Source organism: Ricinus communis, chromosome 10 (genome assembly GCF_019578655.1).
Source record: "Ricinus communis isolate WT05 ecotype wild-type chromosome 10, ASM1957865v1, whole genome shotgun sequence".
NCBI lineage: Eukaryota > Viridiplantae > Streptophyta > Magnoliopsida > Malpighiales > Euphorbiaceae > Ricinus > Ricinus communis.
The window spans coordinates 11,872,792-11,891,550 of record NC_063265.1 but is presented as its reverse complement, the minus strand read 5'-3'; the positions used below and the strand labels follow the sequence as shown (position 1 = coordinate 11,891,550).

Sequence of the window (18,759 nt, the reverse complement as noted above, 5' to 3'; positions counted from 1 at the left end):
ATAAAAATTTAATCAGAAGCAACTAACAACTGAAAATAGAAAGTGATCAAACTGAGACAAAAGAAAGAGTATTAATTTAATTTTTGTTTTGTTTTATATTCATCCATGATACTATTATTTTCACCATTAATGGATCATCACTGGTTCTTAAAATTTACATCTACCCTCAGTTCATCATTAAATTTAATTACCTACAATTCCTATATTTTTCTTTTCTGTTGAAAGCCTTCATCCACCCTTCTACTCCGGACCTACCTTTCGAATCCATAAATATTGGTGTGTACTATCCCTCATAATTTATATCATAAAATCTCTTGAATTTTAATTGAAATATTATTTATTTTTTTTCGTCGGTCTTCATTTAAAAGCTCGATAAAAAAAATAATATGATAGTCCGACTGTTAATTTTTTCTTTTAAAGATTCGCATGTCATTATTAAATATCATACGAGTATATTAAAATTAATAATATTAAAATATCTAACATTTATTAAAATTTTAAAAATTACGTTAAACTAAATTAATTAAATCAAATAATAATTCTAAAAAAAATTAAAATCAAATTAACACACTTTATCTTTAATTTTTTCCCCTCAATTTCTCACCATCCAAACACCCTAAATCTAAAAGAATAAATTGATTGAGGTTGAACACGGCATGCCAAATGACACAACTAAATTGTTATCTACTTCTCATGGTTTCAGAAGTACGAAGAATGAAAACTCCCTGCAAGAATCAGCCCCTTGAAGTTTCGGCTCTGGCGAGCGGCCTTCTCCTTCCTCCAACGATGTCGACGGCCAAGACTCTCCAGGTAGGTGTTATCAAGGGTGGAGAGTCAATTTCCACCAGTCCCACACGCCGATGACGCCTGCAACAGCCGGAACAAGCCATGGCAGCTCAGAACAAGCGATGAGCTTTCTTTTGAAATAAAAAAGGAAGGTTGTCGTGGTTGAAAACATTATGAATAACGAGAGAAGGGGCTTCTATTGCTCTCGTGTTTCCCTCCCGCTGTTCATCGTTCACTGTTGCCGCTACTTGCCATGAGTTTGTCATCCTTCGTTCTCTATCTCCCCCAAATTTCCAGCCAAACCAGTCCTTCCTTCAACGTCTGCCGTTAATGCAGCCATGAGCTCTCTCTCTCTCTCTCTCTTTTCCTCTCTTGATTTCATATTTTAGCCATTGCAGCTTAGGACTAACAGTAGCAAAAATATATGTGAAGGTCTTGAATCTCAATTATTTATGAATGGTATACATTAGTTGATTACTGTTGATGTAGCTCCGTTCTTATTAGTGATGTTGCCTTGCCTTTTCCGAGACGAGGAGCAACTTAATTTCCAAAATGAGTATGAAATATAGTGATGATGCAATTAGGGAGAAGAAGGATAAATCTGGTCGGACTGCATTTACTGTGAAAAGAGAGATTGACAGAGATTTTCAGAACATTGAAACAAGTCGTTCACATACCAGTTCTAGTCGGGGGGAAATTTTGCTGCCCAGATGGGGGAATAGCGACTTCCCAAAATCAAGCAAGCATCAGGGAGTTTAAGAAGGAGAAGAGAAAAATGAAAGAGGAAATCAACCAAGTACTGCTTAATTGGAAATTTTTTAGATTTAGGTTGTTTGGACGGTAAGAAAGTGGACGGGAAAATGAAAAAGAAAGTGGTGCGTTAATTTTAATTTTAATATTTTTTAAATTTGATTATTTGATTTAATACATTTTTTATTGTAAGTTTTTTTTTTAAAAAAAAAAAAAACAATTGGACTGCCATATCACTTTTCGGCCGGAGTATAACAGAAAGAGTCTTAGTTAAAATTCAGAAAATTTTGTAATACAAATTAAAATTAAAAAATTATTGTGATATGTGAGCCAAATTTGAGGGACCTTCAGTGCAATTTAGCCCAACATTGGCTGTATAGTATAGTGCAAGTACATGCATGTCTAAATAGCATAGTACAAAAATAAATTGGCAAGACTAGTAGGTGGTTTCCAGCATTACAGCTAATGCATTTCCAAGTAAAATCATTGGCAAGGATAAAGGATTTCAAACCAAGAAAAATTATTTATTTCCTGAAACTGGATTCATGGATGCTTGTATTTCCTCCAGTGTTCGTCCCTTGGTTTCTGGCACCAGCTTTGCCACAAACAGAACAGTGAGCCCACATATGCTTGAGAATATAAGGAATGTTCCTGAGGAGGCCAACACATAATATTACGTAAAAAAAAAAAAAAAGCCTTAGATTTTATCCAAATAACTCCACTATATGCATATCTATATATCATAATTACCTGCTGAGCTCCAAGTCATTAGGAAATTAAAAGCATAGGAGATAATCCAAGAACCCAACCAACTAACTAGTGTAACAAGACTTCCAGCTGAGCCCTTCATGTTTATAGGAAATACCTGAAATTGAAACCATTTCAGGCTGCAAGTGTTCTTGTTCTATTGAAAGGCGTAGTTTGGGCCTGATAAAATTAACCTACCTCAGACATTATAACCCAAGGTATTCCTCCCATGCCTAGTGAGAATGATCCTGTGTATATCTGATTCCAAAACTAAATCAACTTAGAAACCAATTCATCTAGTCATATGTAATCTAATTGTGAAGTTTAATATTATTCATGTTCAACTTACTATATACAATCATGAAATCTACCAGAAAATCGGGGGGCAACAACACTAGGTAAGGTTTTAATAATAGATGGATATGGTAACTAAGGAGCCCTTCTAGGGTAGAAGATTGTAACGTTAAAAGAATATAATGAATTTTCAAAAACATTATTTGATGATGCAGTAGATATTTTTCTTTTTTCTAGATCTAATCCATAGTTACAAGAAGATCAACAAGCAATTCGACATCAATAATCAAATAGTTCTAGATGAAGAATAGAACATAAGAAAAAGGAAAAACAATAAGATTAAGATTACATTGGTATATAGACTGACACGATGCGGAATGATTAGATCAAAATTCAAAGGGCAGGCCAAATAGGGCTTTTCCTTATAGTGCTGATTTTCCTTTGTACGTAAGAAATAGACAACTGGCTTAGAAGTTAGTCTAGCATTACCAGTACACCAGTAAGTGCCAGAAATGGAGAGAAATTCATCCAGGTATGAAGGTCCTGAAATGGAAAGGTTTGTGTGCATAAAAACAAGTATGAATAGTTAAACAAGTATTTCAAGTGACAAGTATAGTTTATTTCTGAGAACCTGCAACAAAAATGACATTGCTGCAAGAAGGCAACCCAAACATGTCCCGGCTGCAGATACCTGTAAAAGAATTTTTAGACTTTATTGCAGACTTCTTACACTATACTACATCACAAATTTGGAACTATTCCTAAGAGTTTTACCAAAAGAAGTGGTCTTCTCCCAGATATATCCATCAACAGAACTCCAAGTGCTGTCATTGGAACCTGCAGAAAATTGGTTAGCATTTCTGTCTTGGAAAAGAACTTTACCAGAATGCAATACTTGTATTATAGCTAGTGTCAATTACCTGAACAACAACCATTGCAATAGTCCCAATACTACCAGAGAAACCTGTCATACACCAAGAGATTCATCATTTTTCCTATTCTTGTTCTGGTTTTTACTTGTAATGGCAAGTCTTTATATACCAGCTGAAATAAATATAGAACTTGCATAAAATGCAACGCCATTCACCCCTCCAAATTGTTGCAGTACCATCAGGCCGACTCCAACCTTAAAAGAATTTTCAGTTCTTTATTAAATTATTTCTAATAACCCAATGAGACATAAAAGTAATATGCTGAATTCAGGATAAAGTTAGAAAGCTCACAATGAGTGAATGAGCATATTTCCACTGAAACAATTCAAATATGCTAGCTTCGCTATGCTGTTGAAGGAATTCTGTGTAGTCCTATAAACAATAAAACCACATCATACTTCTTCCTAAGCAAATATAATCAAAACAAAAGGTCAAAGTCATAAAGCAATCCAATTCTTATTCTAACATAAAAAGATATTTGAAAAAGAAATAAGATAAATTGAATAGAAACAAAAAGATTCAAATTATTTGTGCAAATAGAGTTAAAATCCTACTCTAATATCAGCTGCTTCACCAGAAATATCAGTATTCCCTCCTCTAAGACGCTGTAGAGCAGCTTCACACTCTTTCAATCTCCCAATCTTTGCCTGCAAAAGTTGTCCAATATTTAAGCTGCAAACTTCCCTAACCTTACTGAAGGGTATTTACATAAGAGATTATAGCCATTTATTCAAATTTCTTAAGCACATTCATAAGACGTTTCATTTTCATGTTTTAAGCAGTATATTTTTTAAGGTTTTATTGGGAGCAATGGAAAATGAATCTCAAGTATTCTTTTAGTTTCTCCAATGGCAACATTTTAATCCATACAATCATAAATTAATTATAAAATCATAATGCTTACCAACCATCTAGGAGATTCTGGAATTAAGAATAGACCGAGAAGCTGAATAAGACATGGAATAGTTCCTGGAGTCAAACCATGGAAATACCAATTATTATGGAACTAAATTCACTTTATATTGAAACACCACAGAAAAAAAGAGGCTATTTTACCAATCAGAGCCAATGTTCTCCAAGAAATAAAAGCTCCAATAAGATATGTTACTGAAACACCACAACATATCATGAACTGCAGAATCAGTGGTAAGTAGGTGGATATGCAAAGTGCAAACTATATTACACCAGCCACCAACATAGTTATGCTATATAATTACCTGATGAACTGTTGTAAATCCCCCTCGAAGATTCTTGGGCGTAATTTCAGCTATGTAGACAGGTACCTTTTTGTTGATGGAATATAAATGGATTAATCCCACACGTTAATATAGTAATTAACGGAATGTATTGGAGACCTTCCAAAAAAGTTACCACATAAGAAAGAAGCCCCATTCCATATCCTACCAACAGTCTTCCGACATCAAGCCACAACGAGACCTTCCAACACAAACTTAATGTTAATGACATCAATTGAGCTGAAGAAAGAAATACTAATTAGATTTTCTTTCTAATGTATTTTTTCCTGCAACCTGACAGCATGAATAAAATGATGAAATTGAGGGATGCAAAAGGAGAGAAGGAAAGAGAACCTTTGAGAATGCTATTGCAAGCCATCCTATGATGCAGAAAATTTCTGAAAAACCCATTGTCTAATTCACCACAATCAAAATGGTGAAAATCTTTGAAGTACTTCGATGTAGAAAAGCAAGTAATAGATAATGATAATAATTAACAAAAAATTACTTACACCTCTTCTACCAATGTAGTCTGCTATCCTGCCACTCATTATTGCGCCTATCATTGCCCCAATTGTTAATATAGAACCGAAAAGTGAGTACTGTGTAATGAAACCAAATTGAAAAAAGAACATTAACATTATAACTTTGGATTGTAGTCCGCATAGACAGCACATGAAGCAGATTTCCTCAAAATATATTAAATTTTCTAATAAGAATGTACTTTCACCAACTCCGCCAATTGCATATTGTTTAATAATCCTGATCACTAATTAAAGTTCCAGGCTTTCTGTAACTTGTAATTTCTTTCATTTTTCACCTCTGCGACAGAGAGATCCAGATCCTGCATGATTCCAGATTGAGTGGGTGATGAATATCCTACCTGTGCGCATAAATCAAACCACTAATTAGTTTAGTCCAGAAATCACCTCATCAAATGGACAATTAATCCATAGGGAAGTTATAAAATAGCATTTGGGTAACCCATGTTATAAATAAGATCACACTGTCTCAGCACCAAAAAGTTGTAATTATTCTCAAAGAAAAAATACTTGTAACTTGTTAATGATTATACACATATTTCAACAAAAGATGCTAATTTGATTCCAAATTTAATAGAGAGGACTCCAAAGTGCAACTCCCAAACTGTCAAATATCAAAATGGGGCGTCATCAACTGTTTCAAGCTTTCACTTTCTGTAATCTTAGCAAATGAAAGTTACAAGCTTTAATGAGTAAGAGTAGTACTTACAGCTGACCCAAAAACATATGAACCAGAAACAGCAATCAGAGTGCTCATCACCACCACTAACGTTGCTGAAGAAGAATCTCCACTCTGCCCTTCTCCACCACCACCACCATCATCTCCTCCACGTATCTCATGAGTTCTGTCTTTGACAAGAAAAGGGCTCGACGTTTCTCCTTCTTCTATGCTCCCCCTATCCATTTTCTTGAGCGACCGAGACCAAAGAAGCTGTATAGAATGATGAGTACGTGCGTCCAGGAAAAAGGCTCGAGTAAGTAAAGTATAGGCGTTGAGAAAGAGAACTTTTTGGGTTAGATTTAGTATTCTTCCAGTTGTACCCGGTACAAATTAAGAAAAAAACCATCATCTCTCCCTTAAGAAAATTTAATGCAAAGACGACAAGGACCAAAGTTGGACCCACCGTGTGTCCGGTTTTTCCTCTGTTCTTCTATTTCTGGTGTTTTTTTTTTTAAATACTTGGCTTATTCAATTTGTTTTTCTTTTCTAAAAAACCAAATTACAGTTTTTGATAACTTTCTTTTTTAATCAATGAGATTAAAATCGACAAGCTTTTTTAAGGTGGTCCCATTTTACTGCTAAACTACAAAACTAATATGTATATTTTTCTGATAGTTTATCTTTTAGGAACAAGCATATATTTAAGTTTTCCATTAGGAATATCATATCATTCTAGCTAAAATCAAATTAATAAAGTACTTCATTGTAATATTTGTTGCAGATACAAGACCTTTGAAATAAAAAAACAATGAACAAAATGAGATTTTTTATTTTTTATTTTTTGTGGTTTTCAGCTATCTGGTTCTCTAAATCACTTCTGATTTATCCTGTTGCGGGAAGTGGGTAATTGATGCTTGTAGTTCCTCTAACATTCGTCCCTTAGTCTCTGGGACCACCTTTGCAATGAACAGAACAGCTGATCCGCAAAATCCAAAGAGTATAAAAAATGTTCCTGAAAGCATTTGACCATAACAAAGTCAACCTGTTTAAGTATCAAAGGGAGAGAGCAAGAGGAAGCCAGGTGAGGATTTTCAGATACCTGCTGAGCTCCATTCCATCAAAAGGTTGAAAATATACGTAACGATCCAAGAACATAACCATTTGATTAGAGTTGCCAGACTCCCAGCTCTGCCTTTAATATTTATAGGAAATATCTGTGATGAAAGATTCATCTCAGGTCAGTATAAGTAGAGCTCTCGTCAGAAAGAGCAGCATACCTCAGAAATAGAATCCATGGAATAGAGCACCATACCTCGGATATTATAACCCATGGTAATCCCGCCATGCCTACTGATACAAAAATACTGTACCCCCTAATGACAGTATAATCAGTGGGCATGTTAACAGATGCATAAATCCATTAAAGCTCAGCATTAAGCAACATTTTCAAAGTATCAGCAGATACTGAGTCCTTCTTCAATTAAAATTTGAGTTGAAATGCACACTGACTCCAATAGAAGCACATGTCAGCGACCCTTGGCCATAGATTGGAGTATTTGAAATACATGAAGATTTGAAATTCCATGCAATATTAGCAAAACATCTTAGTTTCAGGCCTTCAGGATTCTCACATGCTTACTGGTAGTTACTAGTTAGGCCCAATCGGAATGAGGAATATTAGTCAAGAAACTCTTCAGAACAAGGGGGAATATTCATTGCAAATGCATTTAATTACCAAGATACCAATGTAGACCAGAATGGGAGTGATCTCCTTCACCTTGTGGAGGTCCTGTTCAAAATAGGCTTTAAGAGATTGACAATTTATAAGAATGACAACGAAATTCTGAAGAAGAAATATTACAAAATCACATCTAATCTCATGACACACTTGCAACCAGAATGCCATTCCTATAAGAAAACAACTTAAGCACATGCCAGATGTAGAAACCTGCAAACATGTAAAATACTTCACTGCCTATTGATTTATCGACCACATCAAAAGCTTGAAACAAATTTTGTGGCATTCTAACCATGAGAAGTGGCCGCCTTCCAGATTTATCTATTAAGATTACTGATATAGCTGTAGCTGGAACCTGCAAAAGACAGTCTAGTCCAATGAGAAACGCGTAAAACAGGATTTTGCATTCACTGCTTATAACTGTCTGTACCTGGATAATAGCCATCGATATTTGCCCGAGATTAGGGGAAAAACCTGCCTTCGTTTAGACATTTGTATTATCATTTGTATAATTCATACATAATTAATAACATAAGGCAAAACTAAGATGCTTTTAATTTACCAGCTTTTCCAAAAATGGAGCTGGCATAGTATGCAATTGCATTTATCCCTCCAAATTGTTGGAAAAGCAGTATCCCTATGCCGACCTGCACCGAGTAGAGGATCCATACAACTTTAGATAAGAACCATTGAGATTTAAGCAAAACAAGAAATTTTTGTTTGTAGAGCTCACAATAAGAGTATGAGCATATCTGAACTGGAACAAGTCTAGAAATCTAGTTTGTGAATGCCCTTGAAAGGTCCCAGTGTAGTTCTGTCCAATAAAGAAGTTCATCTCATATTCTGATTACCTCAAGTAAGAAGGACAGTAAAGAAAGAGGGATATACATCCTTTCAGTTAGTTGAACAAAAAGTTGGAAATTTACTCTAATGTTAGCTGCTTCTTCAGAAACATCAGCATTCTTTCCCCTCAGATACTGCAGAGTTCCTTCCAACTCTCTTTCTCGACCAACTTTTGCCTGGATAATTTATACTCTTTAGCACAGCAATATGATGAATGTTTCTTATACCATTGCTGCATGACTCTAAAAGAAGTGAACTGGACTATGGATTTGCCTTTTACAATAATTTCAAATATGGTAATAAGACGAAGGAAAATGCTATATACAGCACAAGAAACAACAAACTTTCATTTTACCTATCACAGAAAAAGGGGAAAAAGAGAAGACGAAGAAAAAGACTCACCAGCCATCTAGGAGACTCTGGAATGAATAAAATTCCTACAGCTTGCAATGCAAATGGAACAGCCCCTTAAATTAAACCAAATAAATGTAAGTGTTTTCATAGTTTTCAGACATGACAATCAATCCAATATGAGGGGAAAAATAATTACCAATTAGAGCTAAGGTGTGCCAAGAAATGATAGTTCCAACAAAATAAATCAGTGAAAGTCCACAACTTGTCAAGAGCTGTTCGCTTGAAAAAGAGGTGCAGAAGAAATGAGTTGATACAATGTAATGGTTCAGTTAAATGCATGGCAGTATGCTTTTACCTGATTAGCAGCTGTAAATCTCCCACGAATATGTTTAGGTGTTATTTCTGCAATGTATATTGGTACCTGTTCAATAATAAAATTCAAGTGTGTGTAACAACTTGTGAGAATGAAAATATTCTAAATGTTCCCTGGGGATTGGGGTAAAAGCATTACACGAGAAATCTAATGTTATAAACCCAAAAATAGCATAATTACCACATAAAGAGTAATCCCCATTCCTATCCCCATCAGAAGTCTTCCAAAATCTAGCAACCAAGCAACCTTTAAACAAACACTGAGAATTAACTCTGGTAGATGAAATTGTTCCGAGAAAGTATGGCATGGCATTTGAAGAAAAACTTCTATATTCGGAGGGGAGGAATTAAATAGAGAATGAAAGGTATTCTAGGGAATCAGAAGATAGAAAAACCTGTGTGAAAGCTATTGCAAGCCACCCAGTGATGAAGAAAAATTCTGACACCCACATTGTCTGCATTATGACGACTAGCAAATTGGTATTAGTAGAAATTGGATACGGTACTGAAGAGAGAGTTTGAGGTAACAGAAGAACTTACGTATCTACGACCAATGAGATCTGCCATTGTTCCATTTACTAATGCACCAATCACTCCTCCAATTGTCATTACAGAACCAAAAACGGAGTACTGCAGAATGGTAAACAAACAAAGAGAGATTGAATGACAAAACAAGAAAATGTTACTCAGAATAGATATTTTCAAATAATTGTAATTCAATCAAAGAAAAGGGCCTGCTCAGTACTATAAAATGCATGTATCAGATGTCTCTGCATAGACTGGTTTGAGAGTTTTTTCCTTCTTCAGACTATAAGTTTATCTAGATCAGTATATTGGACATTTTAGCAAAAAAATTAAATCGTGCACAGAAAATATAATTGAAGATTCTTTCTTTTGGAAACAAAACAAAGGAGGGGGAAATAAACAAATGGTGCTTACAGCTGCTACTGACATGCCCAAGTCCTCCATGATTCCAGATTGAGCAGGTGAGGAAAAGCCTGTCTGCATGCCCAGAAAAGACATACAAAACGGCAATCATAAAATCTCAAAAAGTGATAAACTTTAATGTTTCACAACATATCCACTAATCGAATCCCATCCAAAAGAAACTAATTACTCACAGATGCAAAAATAAATAAATAAATAAATAAATAGATACATAAAAGCCAATTGATCCATATAAAGAGGGTATAAATATATCTTACAGCACAGCCAGTACCAAAGGAACCGCAGATAGCAACCATGGTATTGAAAACGACAGAAGGAGTGACTAAAGAATCATCATCATCAATGCTTATGCCATTACCAAAAACAACAGGCTGTAGCAGTTGCCGCCGCTCTTCTCTTTTTTCTTCCTCCATGGTTAATTAATAATCCCTCTGTAGTTCATTAATTGAGATAGAGATAAAGAGGACGACTTTCTTTTATTTTTAAGAAGAAAAAGCCAACCGCAAAGTCATGTGTATGGGTTGTTGGAGAAACAGACAGCTCTGATTGGGTACAGTCTGATGTAATAATTAAAAAAAAATGCCCGCACAGCATGATTGATAATAAAGAATTTGCAGAATCTATTTTCCGAAAAGAAAAAAGAAAGGAAAAACAGATTGGTAACTGGTAGGTTATTGTCGTTTGAAGGAGTTGCAACTGAGAGAGCCACCACCATTTCAACGACACTGCGTTTAATGTTAACAAAATTATAGTGATATTGATGTCCAAACTTCATCTTTCCAAGTTATATATATATATATATATCAAAGATAAAAATCAGAACGATTCCGTTGATGATTTCCCCATTCTTCAAACAATATACTGTTGAAGCAAATTGATGCTTGTAGCTGTTCCATATTTCTTCCTTTTATTAGTCGGTGACACCCTATTTGCATGTCCAATAGATTATTGCAGTTGGCAGATTTCCTGTTCTGAAATGAAAAATTTAGACTTATAAATCAAAAGATGACGAATTCTGCAAGATTGGATGGACGGGTGTTTCTTTGCGTAGATTATGTTAGGGAATTATAATTGTGTTTAGGGAAATGGAGAATTCATTTATAATTTGTAGGATACTTATTTTGGTTATTTAAGATTCAGGTAAACGAATATTCGGTAGGTAAGATATCATCAAGTATACATCACTGTAAAGGAATAACTGTAATTTTTGCCCTAACGTTTAGTGGGAGGAGTGAGTTTGCTCCTAAACCATTGTTGGGTGCAATTGAACCCTTAAATTTGATAAAAGCTGTAGTTTGTTCCCTTCTTTTAGCTGAAGAATTAACACCGTTAGTGAAGCACTGATGTGAAGAGAAGTGGATCTATTGAACAAAAGAAACTTTAAAAATTAAGTGTTTTTTAAATCAAATACCTTTCTTTTTCAAGTGTGACCTGTAACTCACTTTCTCTTCTTTCTTTCTTCTATTTAGCTACCACTCTCTCCATTTTGTCTTCTATTATCACTGCCGAACTAAATTACCCAGATAACCCTCAGCTCCAACAACTCAAATTATTGTATATCTATCAAGTACCCACCATTGTTGCAGTACCACCATCACTATCGCGAATTCAATCAACACAATCGAGATCGCTGCAAATTTGAGATCTAACACGCCACCATTACCAAATCGATAGCAATTACCTTTGCCATTCACGCCACATCGCTGCTGATCAAGACTGTAACATCTCACCACCTCCAAATCACTCCACTTTCTCTATCTATCAAGTTTGTAATTTGACTAATTCTTATTCATTTTGTTTTTTTTTTTATTTGAACACTATGATTTACGATTTAAACAAAGTAACGCTTACTCTCCCTATGCATGTGTGTTTATCTGCGTCGTCTGTATGTATGTTTTTTGTTTCTTCTTTTCAGTATTATTTCCTGAGAAAATAGCAATGGATATTGAAATTTAGTAGACCTGTTCATGCGCCTGGGTACCTGCCCGGCCCGCCCAAGCTCGCACTCCTCGAGCCGAATTCCGATAATTTTTTTATACAAGTCCGGCCCGGTCCGAATTTGAAAAAAGCCCGTAGTCCTTCCAAGCCCGTAGTCCTTCCAAGCCCGGTTCCGTCCGAGGTCTAATTTAGTTAAAAAAAAGAAATGTCATAGTTAGGACTTAAACTTGTGACCTTAGCATATAATTAAGTGTTATAAACCATTTAACTATCTATTATTGCTATTTATAATTTTCATGTTATTAATAATATCAAACCCTAGACAATCTTGTTTTATATTACAGAACCGGATCAGGTCCGACCCGAACCCGCCCAGATCCGACCCCAATCCGCCCAGGCCTTATACAGGTTTAACAATTGGTCGGGCCGGGTTTTTCAAAAGATTTCGGGCTCGAGCTTGGACTTAGAGATATCAAAAAATTTCGGGCCTGGGCAAGCTCGGGCTTGTCCAAAATCAAGTCAGGCCCGGCCCATGATCAGGTCTAAAATTTAGTAAGCTAAATGGTGATTTATAATTTTTTTTTTTAAATTTGTGTATTTAAGGTAAACAGGTATTCTAAGACTTCATCTTTTAATAGTCATCTTTTACTATTAATGGGTTGGGGAGTTAATGGTTAAGATTTTATTAAGAAGCAAAGAAAAATAACAAGATAAAAAAGATGTTGATAGCATTATTTGTAGTGTATACTCTCTATCTCTCTCAGCAGTTGTTGCTATTTAGTAACAAAGAGAATCAATTTGGTGAGTGCTGCAAATGTTGTCGTTTGAAAAGGTTTACCATTTTGTTATAGGGAACGATATACATGTCTAAATTGGATCTTTCCTGAAAAAGAATTGAGGAGCAAACTCACTACTTCTTTATCTAACTGCAATTCAACATTTTCCTCTCAAACTATAAACTGTTCACCGAACAGTTGATTTGACAAATGTGGTCACACATTGGTGGATTTTATTATTTATTTTCTCGGTGGGTGTGTGTGTTATTGTAGGAAATGAGCAATTGAAGCCTGTAATTCTTCCAACATTCTCCCCTTTGTTTCAGGCACTACCTTTGCAATGAACAGAACAGCCAAAGCACAAACTCCAGCGTATATGAAAAATGTTCCTAAAACATCAAAACATATTGCAAACTGGTGAGCATCTGACAAAATGTCAAAGAGTTGGGGTTCATAGGAACATTCCCAGTAAATTACCTGAAGAGCTCCATTCCATCATAAAGTTGAATGTATACGAAACAACCCAGGAGCATGTCCAGTTTATTGCAATCACAAGGCTTCCAGCTACACCCTTTATGTTTATGGGAAATACCTGAAATGAAATATTTTCTATCAAATGTATGAAGCTGCTTGTCATTGTTTTTACAGTGCATCAATAAAGCCAGAGCTAATACCTCAGACATGATTATCCATGGGATTCCTGCCATGCCAAATGGAAAACTTATGCTAAATCCCTGTTTAAAAGAAAAGTTTAGCTCAAAGCAACAAATTTTCTAACACAAGCAATATTTTGTTTCTGTTTCATGTCATTACCATAATGCCTATGTACACGAGAATTGGAGTAATCTCCTTTGCCTTGTCCAAGCCCTGCTCATAACAAGTTTAAAATGTAAAGAGAATATTCTAAGCATGACAAATGAATATAATTCCAAGAATCTACTTTCTTTTGTTGCCGGACCTGCAAACAGAATGCCAGTCCAATAATGAGGCAGCTCAAGCACATCCCAGAGGCTGAAACCTGCAAAATGCAAACATGTAAAAGAAATTCAAAACCTTATTGGTGTATTTATCACAAGCTTAAAACAATATCTGTACCATTCTCACCATGAGAAGCGGCCTTCGTCCAGCTTTGTCTGTTAAAAGCACGGAAATAGCAACAGCTGGAATCTGCAAAGAAAAGTCTATTCTGATGAGAAATTCATGAATCAGAACCAACAATCGCTGTAGTTTTTATGTAATGCAATGATGCATTCCACCTGGATAATAGCCATTGATATTAGTCCAACGCTACTTGAAAAATCTGTCATCAACAAGGCATTACATTGTCATTTCTTCTATTTGCATTCATGACTAGTTAAATGCATGGTGGAATCTCAGTTTTTAATTATTACCAGCCTCTTCAAAAATGGAGCTGGCATAAAATGCAATCGCATTGGTCCCTCCAAATTGTTGAAATGCCATTATCCCAATTCCTGCCTGAACCAAGAAAAGTGATCACAGAATATCAGATTAATCACAAAGAAAAGACTAGCCAAACTAGGAAATTAATATCATAAGGCTCACAGTGAGGGCATGAGCATATCTCCACTGAAACAAGTCTAAGAGTCCAGCTTTTGAGTGACCCTGAAAGGTGTCAGTATAGTCCTGCATAACAATGGTAGTCAATCACTTATCTTCATCCTAAACCAGAGTACACATCCAAATAAGAAAAAATATGAAGAGACATCTTAAGGCAGTTTACTATAATGCTAGCTGCTTCCTGTGAAACATCAGCCTTCTTTCCTCTGAGGCGCTGCAGAATCACTTCTACCTCTTTCACTCGACCAATCTTCGCCTGTAATAAGCTGTAGTCGTGAGTGTCACCATATGATTGATTGCTAAATGCATTCTGTACAGATGGTAACAAAAGTTTGAGGCCTCACCAGCCATCTAGGAGACTCTGGAATGAAAAATACACCCACAGCATGCAGAGCGCATGGTGCAGCACCTTCAGATGCAACCAGGCAAAGTTGGTAAATGCTCATACTTTAGAAACATAAACGTAATTATTACTGAAGGGTAAGAGATTTTACAAATTAGAGCCAATGTGCGCCAGGAAACGACAGTTCCAATGAAAAATGCTAGTGAAATTCCACAGCATATCATGAACTGTAGGTTGCAGAAAACATATACAGGAAGAATGAGTTAGATAGAGAATATAACACAAGGTCCAAATTTAAGACATGGCAGCATAAGTTTACCTGGTTGGTAGCAGCAAATGCTCCACGAACATTCTTTGGTGTTATTTCTGTAATATATACTGGTACCTGCTTGCCAAGAAGAATGCTTGCACTTTTACGCACACATTGCACTTTTACGCACACAAAAAAGAAGTGCAAAAAATATACTTAGGCTAGGGTCATTGCATAGAACAAGGTAATTAAAATATAATGTGCAGAAATAGTATGATTACCACAAAACCAATAATCCCTACTCCGATACCCATCAAAAGTCTTCCAAGATCCAGCAACCAAGCAGCCTTTTAACAAGCATATGAAAAGTTAACTCCAGCCCCAAAGTATAAAAAAGCTGCATCCTTTAATAAGGAATGCTATCAAATGACAATATGAAGCAAAGAGAACAAACCTGTCCACTAACTATTGCAAACCACCCAATGATGAAGAAAAGTTCAGAAACCCACATAGTCTGCGATACAAGGTGAGAAAATTCAACTGAGGCAAATTTGTAATTGAAATTTTACTCTCCACCAATATATATCTTAAAGAATGGAACAGAGACACCTACAGATCTTCTACCAATAACATCTGCCATCTTTCCACTCACTAATGAACCCATCACTCCTCCAGCTGTAATTACAGAACCAAAAACGGAGTACTGCACGTTGAAACATTCTAGTCAACAACTTATTGGCTAAGTTGAAAGACCGCTGTAAAAGGGTAATTAACTAGTGCTTACTGCGGCTACGGACATGCCCAAATCTTCCCTGATTCCAGACTCAGCAGGTGATGAATATCCTGTCTGCAAAACACTAATCATAAGACTAGTTTATTGTGTACGATTTGCTTTATAGTAACCTCCAGCTTTTGGGCTGTGATTTCTTGCTTTCAAAGATCTCGAAATTTACTAATAAAAATAAACCATACTATGCATGCAGTAATGTGCAGTAACACTAACAAAGAAGCTAATAGCTTAGTTTTCTTGAGTGATGGGCAAGTGATGGAAAAAAAGTGACATCTAAAAATAAACTTGAAAACATAGCCAATAGAAAAATGAGTAACATAGAGAAAGAGCAGTGCACTCACAGCACAACCACTACCAAAAGAACCACAAATGGCAATTATGGTGCTGAAAACAACAGCAGGAGTGACTGAAGATTCATTTTGCGGTAATGAGCCACTGATGGGAATAGCAAGTGTAGACTTTGGTAGTAGTTCTTCTTCTACTTCTCTCATGTTTGCTATTTCCATATCTTTCTAATTTCTAGAAAGATATAGGAGAAATGAAAACCAAGAATGCTGTGTTACAATGTTCCTTTTGTTAACTTTCTTTCTATGTTTTAATGGCGGATTAGTGCCAAGCAGAAGTTCAAAATGAGTATTAGTGTTTAGTGGTATATATAATTTTTGTTCTAATTTGGTACGACTTGCCGCTAAGTTTTGGTACAAGTATGCATTTTGGTTTTTTCACCACATGAATTAAATTCCTCAATCCAGTCTCTGATAATGTTAGAATATTATGTTCAACGAATCAAAGCATTGGGATGAGTAAAATTAATGGTGTGGTAGAACATTATGGACATATGAATATCTCAAATAAAAACATTAATTTAGAAGGTCCTATAACAGGTCAAACAGGCTGACATTTGGTTGGAGCAGCTGGGATTTGCAATCTAACTAACATTATAGTTGGCCCAAAAAACATTTCATTCATAAAACGTGCAAGTAAAATAATTAATATATATATATATATATATCTTTTTGTCTTTCCCTTTTCTTCCTCCTCCCTGCTACCAACCATGATTACGGGCAGAACTGAGCATCGCAGCAAACCAGCTACCACGCTATGAACTTTGCTTTTATCACTATTGTAGATTCTGAAGAGTGATTACCACAAAATGAGGCTTGAAAATCCATTAATATCTTTCTGGGAAACCCTATACGATCACAGAGCTAGAGGGCTTTTGAAAATTTTGATATATATATATATATAATATGCTAAATTCAATATAGAATAAAGTTGGACCCCTAAATTAGAAATTCTGACTTTCCAGGTTTTGCCAACCCAACTATTTAAAACTTACTTAAATTTGTACCTAATAAAATGACTCAATTGAGTGTTCTATATCATTAAAATTTATCAACGATTTTAATTGGTCCAAAAATAAAGTTCAATTCTAATAGACATAACTAAAGACTTGGACATTATTAAGCTTGATACTCGATTTAAATTCGTTGTTCTCTTAATATAATATAAACTTCATATCTGATTTAATATTCAGAAATTGTATACAGTCGGTATTCACTTACATAGTAAAATTAATAGAAGTTTCATACTATAATTGATAATTGATAATTGTGAGGGGCAGTGGCACTATTGGGTGCCACTTTTTCTTTTTTGTTAATTTGCTACCAATATATATTGGCAGTTATGTTGTTTGTTAAAATCATCAATTTTATAATTATCTGAACTCAAACAACATGTTAAGTCAAAAATATGGTATGTCTGACTATTGGTTGAGACATAGGGGTTGGTGGTGGCTCAACAGCACAATATATAATATATATGTATACCTATGAATATGACTAATGATTAATATGCAGTTCTTCACTGCAAAAGAAAATAATAATACATAGATTCTGGAATTGGAAGGGACCAGGACCTTAAAAGCAAGACATTTATGAACAGGAGGATATTTATTTCTTTTGTACAAATTATTAACCAGATTTTACAAATAATATTTGTTGCCCATTTGAGACAGCTCCAATTAAAATTTACTACTTTGAATGTGTTTATCAAAGTAAAAACATATATGGGTAAAGAATTATAAGGGTAACATTTTTAAGGGAGAACAGTTAATGGGTTTCTTTTTTCTATAAGGCTAATTTGGTGTGTTTGGTTAATGAGATAGAATTTCAATTCTAGGGATTTAATGAAATAGAGTTTTACATGAATTTTTATTTATATTTAAATACCCAACATAGAGTTTCAATTGAATTTTCAAAGATGAATTACATGGAACCCAAATCTCATTTTCTCCTTTAATTTTTTTTAACCCATGGTATTCCTGACACGCCTATTCCATAAAATGAACCATAACCTTGCATTCAGCTTGCAGGTGTCAGTTGGATCGTTAATTTTGATATTAACTTGGAACAGACACAAGGAGGAAAGCCATAATATGATTAAATTGTTACCTCTAAGCCAATTGTCTGCCATTATTGAAGCTACCTCCTTCAAATAGCCTAGTTGCTGCTCATAAAGAAGCAGGGGAAAAATAACTGACAATGGTTTTTCCATATATAAACGACAATTTAAAGGATATGCAAATTATGTCGAATCTTCAAGTAGAATGATAATCCTATGAGGAACAAAAATAAGCATGATCCAGCTGCAGAAACCTGCAAGTTTATTTTAGCATTTCATTATCACCTATCTTCATATCAAAAGCATACCCACAATACCTAAACATTTTTCTATAATCAATTATATTTTTAATTTTTGTTCTTGAATAATAATATTAACATTATATATATATATATATATATATATGTTAATTTTAAATTGCTAAAATTAATATATTTATATATATTTTAAAATTCGATTTTATTGTAAATTTTTTAACT

General features: G+C 34.9%; 3 protein-coding genes across 6 annotated transcripts; all 3 read right to left on the bottom strand.

The window, feature by feature from the left end:
* Nucleotides 1-1,788: 1,788 nt before the first annotated feature.
* Nucleotides 1,789-6,538, bottom strand: LOC8288500 (sugar transporter ERD6-like 5). Of its 2 annotated transcripts, none has more exons than XM_002512277.4 (18): nucleotides 5,996-6,538; nucleotides 5,565-5,627; nucleotides 5,257-5,346; nucleotides 5,099-5,158; nucleotides 4,881-4,946; nucleotides 4,727-4,792; nucleotides 4,566-4,641; nucleotides 4,414-4,478; nucleotides 4,064-4,156; nucleotides 3,801-3,881; nucleotides 3,619-3,703; nucleotides 3,498-3,541; nucleotides 3,352-3,414; nucleotides 3,209-3,268; nucleotides 3,067-3,120; nucleotides 2,482-2,541; nucleotides 2,287-2,401; nucleotides 1,789-2,187 (listed from the first exon to the last, which is right to left on the bottom strand). In XM_002512277.4, the coding sequence occupies exons 1-18, from the start codon at nucleotides 6,188-6,190 to the stop codon at nucleotides 2,057-2,059; spliced, it is 1,467 nt and encodes a 488-aa protein (XP_002512323.1). In that variant the 5' UTR covers nucleotides 6,191-6,538; the 3' UTR covers nucleotides 1,789-2,056. The 2 variants fall into 2 exon arrangements, with proteins under 2 accessions (XP_002512323.1, XP_048235772.1); XM_048379815.1 differs by having other exon boundaries at nucleotides 5,469-5,627; nucleotides 5,996-6,081.
* Nucleotides 6,539-6,684: 146 nt separating this feature from the next.
* Nucleotides 6,685-10,906, bottom strand: LOC8288499 (sugar transporter ERD6-like 17). 2 transcript variants are annotated; one of them, XM_048379816.1, is made up of 18 exons: nucleotides 10,460-10,831; nucleotides 10,194-10,256; nucleotides 9,795-9,884; nucleotides 9,650-9,709; nucleotides 9,436-9,501; nucleotides 9,238-9,303; nucleotides 9,079-9,154; nucleotides 8,931-8,995; nucleotides 8,612-8,704; nucleotides 8,419-8,499; nucleotides 8,248-8,332; nucleotides 8,116-8,159; nucleotides 7,978-8,040; nucleotides 7,836-7,895; nucleotides 7,684-7,736; nucleotides 7,260-7,320; nucleotides 7,047-7,161; nucleotides 6,685-6,959 (listed from the first exon to the last, which is right to left on the bottom strand). In XM_048379816.1, the coding sequence occupies exons 1-18, from the start codon at nucleotides 10,613-10,615 to the stop codon at nucleotides 6,814-6,816; spliced, it is 1,443 nt and encodes a 480-aa protein (XP_048235773.1). In that variant the 5' UTR covers nucleotides 10,616-10,831; the 3' UTR covers nucleotides 6,685-6,813. The 2 variants fall into 2 exon arrangements, 1 of the variants encoding a protein (XP_048235773.1); XR_007217587.1 differs by having other exon boundaries at nucleotides 6,813-6,959; nucleotides 7,683-7,895; nucleotides 10,460-10,906.
* Nucleotides 10,907-11,965: 1,059 nt separating this feature from the next.
* Nucleotides 11,966-16,695, bottom strand: LOC8288498 (sugar transporter ERD6-like 5). Of its 2 annotated transcripts, XM_048379814.1 has the most exons (19): nucleotides 16,219-16,695; nucleotides 15,872-15,934; nucleotides 15,701-15,790; nucleotides 15,542-15,601; nucleotides 15,369-15,434; nucleotides 15,157-15,222; nucleotides 14,989-15,064; nucleotides 14,839-14,903; nucleotides 14,658-14,750; nucleotides 14,480-14,560; nucleotides 14,308-14,392; nucleotides 14,173-14,216; nucleotides 14,021-14,083; nucleotides 13,875-13,934; nucleotides 13,730-13,783; nucleotides 13,591-13,650; nucleotides 13,394-13,508; nucleotides 13,250-13,305; nucleotides 11,966-12,323 (listed from the first exon to the last, which is right to left on the bottom strand). In XM_048379814.1, exons 1-19 carry the CDS (start codon nucleotides 16,381-16,383, stop codon nucleotides 12,168-12,170), a joined length of 1,518 nt encoding a protein of 505 aa, XP_048235771.1. In that variant the 5' UTR covers nucleotides 16,384-16,695; the 3' UTR covers nucleotides 11,966-12,167. The 2 variants fall into 2 exon arrangements, with proteins under 2 accessions (XP_048235771.1, XP_002512321.1); XM_002512275.4 differs by lacking the exon at nucleotides 11,966-12,323 and having other exon boundaries at nucleotides 12,958-13,305; nucleotides 16,219-16,690.
* Nucleotides 16,696-18,759: the final 2,064 nt, after the last annotated feature.

Coding starts and splice junctions, on each gene's coding strand:
- LOC8288500 (XM_002512277.4), bottom strand. CDS start 6,190: ATGGATAGGGGGAGCATAGAAGAAGGAGAAACGTCGAGCCCTTTTCTT. Junction 5,628..5,995: donor CATATGTTTTTGGGTCAGCT/GTAAGTACTACT, acceptor TTATGCGCACAG/GTAGGATATTCATCACCCAC. Junction 4,793..4,880: donor TGGGGCTTCTTTCTTATGTG/GTAACTTTTTTG, acceptor ATCAACAAAAAG/GTACCTGTCTACATAGCTGA.
- LOC8288499 (XM_048379816.1), bottom strand. CDS start 10,615: ATGGAGGAAGAAAAAAGAGAAGAGCGGCGGCAACTGCTACAGCCTGTT. Junction 9,885..10,193: donor TGGGCATGTCAGTAGCAGCT/GTAAGCACCATT, acceptor ACCATTCTGCAG/TACTCCGTTTTTGGTTCTGT. Junction 9,155..9,237: donor GATTTACAGCTGCTAATCAG/GTAAAAGCATAC, acceptor TCAAGCGAACAG/CTCTTGACAAGTTGTGGACT.
- LOC8288498 (XM_048379814.1), bottom strand. CDS start 16,383: ATGGAAATAGCAAACATGAGAGAAGTAGAAGAAGAACTACTACCAAAG. Junction 15,065..15,156: donor CATTTGCTGCTACCAACCAG/GTAAACTTATGC, acceptor TGCAACCTACAG/TTCATGATATGCTGTGGAAT. Junction 14,084..14,172: donor TATCAATGGCTATTATCCAG/GTGGAATGCATC, acceptor TTTTCTTTGCAG/ATTCCAGCTGTTGCTATTTC.